Consider the following 3,702-nt stretch of genomic DNA (forward strand, 5'->3'; position numbering starts at 1 on the left):
CAATCCTACTTCCGTAGTGATACTGCCTCGGAAACCCAAGGAGGGGTCGCTATGAGTCGGGGCCGACTCGATGGCACATAACAACAAGATGTTTCATGTAAGTGGGATCATACAATATTTATCCTTATGTGTCTGACTTTTTTCACTTAGCATAATGTTTTCAAGATTCATGTATGTTATAGCATGTATGAGAATTTTGTTTTTCTTTATGGCTGAATAATATTCCATTATATGGCTATACCACATTTTGCTTATCTACATCAGTCGATGGATATTTTGATAGCTTCCACCTTTTGGCTATTGTGAATAATGCAGCAATGAACATTCTTGTGCCAATAACTATCTGTTTGAGTCCCTGTTTTCAGTTCTTTTGGTTATGTACCTAGGTATATGCTAAAGGGGCAGGGAGGGGGCACCTTCTGACCTCCTCCGACTTCACAAGAGGATGACAGAATCATCATCAGCAGCCCAAGGCCTATTCCTATGAGGCCAGACATGCCGCCACCCTCTAGCCTTCTTACCAACCTTGACACCAACCATCCCTCCTATGGCACCCATTACCTCTCTGCTGGGTTTGATAATTTGCTGCAGTGGCCACATACAACTCACAGATTATGGGGTTTATTAGGGAAGCAACAGGCTACAATTCAAATTCAGGAACATGCTCAGGATGCAGTCCTTCGGTCAGGACAGTGTCCCCTCTGCTGTGCCCTTAGACATGCCTCTCTGGCCCTTGGTCTCTCGGCCTGGCCTCTGCTTCTGTGGTCCAGGTAAGCCTGCCACTCTGTCTTGTGCCTCTTGGTTCCACTGCCACCATCTCTCAGCTGGCTATCTCTCTCTCAGCCAGGCATCTCTCTCAGCTGGCAGTCAGATACCCCTCTGCCTCTGTTGTTGTAGTTGTTATTTGCCAACAAGTTTGATCCATCTCATAGCGATCCCTCCTTGGGTTTCTGAGGTGGTATCACTACGGAAGTAGATTGCCCCACCTTCCCTCCGAGGAGTGGCTGGTGGGTTTGAACTGCCAGCCTTCTGGTTAGCAGTCAAGTGCCTTAGGCACTACGCTACCAGAGCTCCTCCCTCTGACTCTACAGGGGCTCATTTTAAGCCTGGCAGAGTGGCAAAACTAACCAATCCCAATATCAGAGTTCTACACACCTGAGAGAGAAAGCAAACTTTCCCAGAAGATTACTTCCTGCTGCTCCAATAGAAATACCCTAGGTGGATGACTTTAACAATAAGGAGTTTAAAAGCAGCTACTCACAGTAATCTGGTGGGAGTTACAAAGACTAGGGCTAGAAAAGCCATACCATGTAATTCACTATACCACAGTATACCTCAGGTATATGCCTGAATTGTATGGTAATTCTATATTTAACTTTTTTGAGGAACCACTGTACTGTTTACCACAGCAGTTGCACTGTTTTACATTCCCACAAACAGTGGATGAGGGTAAGCCAGCCTAGTAAGGGTGAAGGGCTATTTCACTGTGGTTTTCATTAGAAAACCTAATGATGTTAAGCATCTTTGCATGTGCTTATTAACCATTTGTACATCTTCTCTGAACGGCTGTCCAAGTCCTTTGACCATTTTTAAATTGAGTAGTTTGTCTTTTTGTAGTTGTAGCAGTAAGAGTTCTTTATATATTCTGGATGTTAAACTATTATCAGATTTATGATTTGCAAACATTTCTCCTATTTTGTGAGATGCCTTTTCACTCTCTTGATAGTGTCCTTTGTCCCTGCTTCGTACTTATTCCATGTAAACCTTGCTGACCTGGTTTCCTGGTCTTAATTGCCATCTTTCCCATTAAACTCTTCACATTGGCATGTCTAGATCTTCATCTGTGATGTGCTTTTCACTTTTACAAGAAAACAAAGTATTATAATACCATATATGTTGTTGTTGTTACATGCCATCGAGTTGGCCCCAACTCATAGTGACTCCTCCTTTGGTTTCCGAGGTGGTATCACTATGGAAGTATATTGACCATTCTTCCTTCCAAGGAGTGGCTGGTGGGTTTGAACTGCCAGCCTTCTGGTTAGCAGTCAAGTGCCTTAGGGACTACACTACCAGAGCTCCTAATACCATATATAGTATATAAATTCAGGATAATTTGTGTTTTTCCCTTTGTATCATGCATATTAGTGGATACATGATAGTGGATCCTGTGAGTTCTGTGAATTCAGTATTATTAAATTTAAGTTAGTTTTACGTAGGTAGTCTTTGGATCTTTTTGAATCTCCATTCTGCCTATACTTTACAATTCATAAATGACCATGCTTTTTTTTCTTGTTCAATTCCAGGGAGAGAGAGGATTTCCAGGTTTGGAAGGTCATCCAGGTTTGCCTGGATTTCCAGGTCCAGAAGGGCCACCAGGACCTCGGGGACAAAAGGTATGTGCCAAGTTGTAATATCAGAGGAATTAAGCCATTTTAAATGTGGGAGTAGGTGTCAAATAAATGAAAGTTACTAAATTATAGCCAGAGACTCGTATTTAAATGAAAAAATAGAATGTTCAGAAGTTTATGTATACGCTATTTTTGACTTTTAAAAACCGAATATTGCTGCCATATTGAAATATTTTTGGAAGATGCTATTAATTGTCTATGATTATTGGGATCCTTTAACAAAAATTAAGTTCTTTTTAAGATAGGGAATGGGAAGAGATGATCGTGAATTTTAAGACTGAGAGAATTTTCTGATTTTGTTTTGTTTTTAATGCTTCCTTTGGCTCAGTGCCCTTTTCTATCTGAAGTAGGTAGAGTTTTAAAGTGAAATATGAAAGGACCAGTTTTATTCATGTACCTGGAAAGGGAAACTGGTTTAAAAACCTTTCTTTCCTAATTTTATTATTCCAGGTCATGGAAGTATATCATATCATTGTAGTAGTAAGGAAGTCAAACTACCCCAGAACCTAGATCTTGAGGAGATATTGAGCCTGATCTCTGGAGAGGTGACAGTGCATCCAAGTCTATCTATTGGATTCACAAGTAGAAGCGACCTGTGCTAAATTTCCTGAGTAGAATTGTAGCACTGAAGGAATAGTAAAATCTTAAATGACTACATAGGAATTTATGTAGGTGGGTCCTTCAACTGAATGTCCTGTTTGTTTAATGAGGTGCAAGAACAGCAGAGTGATTCGAGTGCACCCAGCGATGGCTCAGAAGCAACAGAGGGGTTTGAAAGAGTCAAATGGATGAAATTAAGCACTAACTCATGTTGGCATGGGGCATCTCAGTAAATGCCATCTTAGACACATTACACTGAGGAGTACACTGTGCCACCCCTCAATAACTTGGAATTTCTTAATCTCCTCATGTTGTTGCTGTTATTAGGTGCCATTGAGCTGGCTCTGACTCATAGCGACCCTATGTACAACAGAATGGAGCACTGCCTGGTCAAATCTCCCCATAGCTTAGGCGTAACCTTGGGAAGTTGAAATGGAAACTCCAGTAGACTGAGATGTCTTTGAAATGTTTTGCCATGTTTGTGGAATGTGTACTTTAAAATAGAATTTAAGTTGAATTATAGAAAATTACATTTCTTACATCTGAGTTTTGAGGCTGAACCTGGTGCACAGGTAACAGCCCAGCTTATAGACTAAGACAGACTAGGAAGAAGGAAGAGGCCATCCACTTCTCAAAGAATTGGCCAGGGAAAACCTTATGAATATATATCCCTAGTCCAAACCAAACTTACTGT

At 41.0% G+C, this 3,702-nt stretch overlaps 1 protein-coding gene across 1 annotated transcript in view; it reads left to right on the forward strand.

The window, feature by feature from the left end:
- The window catches only part of COL4A5 (collagen type IV alpha 5 chain), a 439,164-nt gene that overhangs the window by 168,458 nt on the left and 267,004 nt on the right, over window positions 1-3,702 (forward strand). The window contains exon 3 of the mRNA XM_007952435.2: window positions 2,304-2,393. Coding sequence (XP_007950626.1) covers window positions 2,304-2,393 — 90 coding nt within the window. The remainder of the gene's footprint in view (window positions 1-2,303; window positions 2,394-3,702) is intronic.

This window comes from Orycteropus afer, unplaced genomic scaffold (assembly GCF_000298275.1).
Source record: "Orycteropus afer afer isolate SDZICR_OR568_19922 unplaced genomic scaffold, OryAfe1.0 scaffold00336, whole genome shotgun sequence".
In the NCBI taxonomy this organism is placed as follows: Eukaryota; Metazoa; Chordata; class Mammalia; order Tubulidentata; family Orycteropodidae; genus Orycteropus; species Orycteropus afer.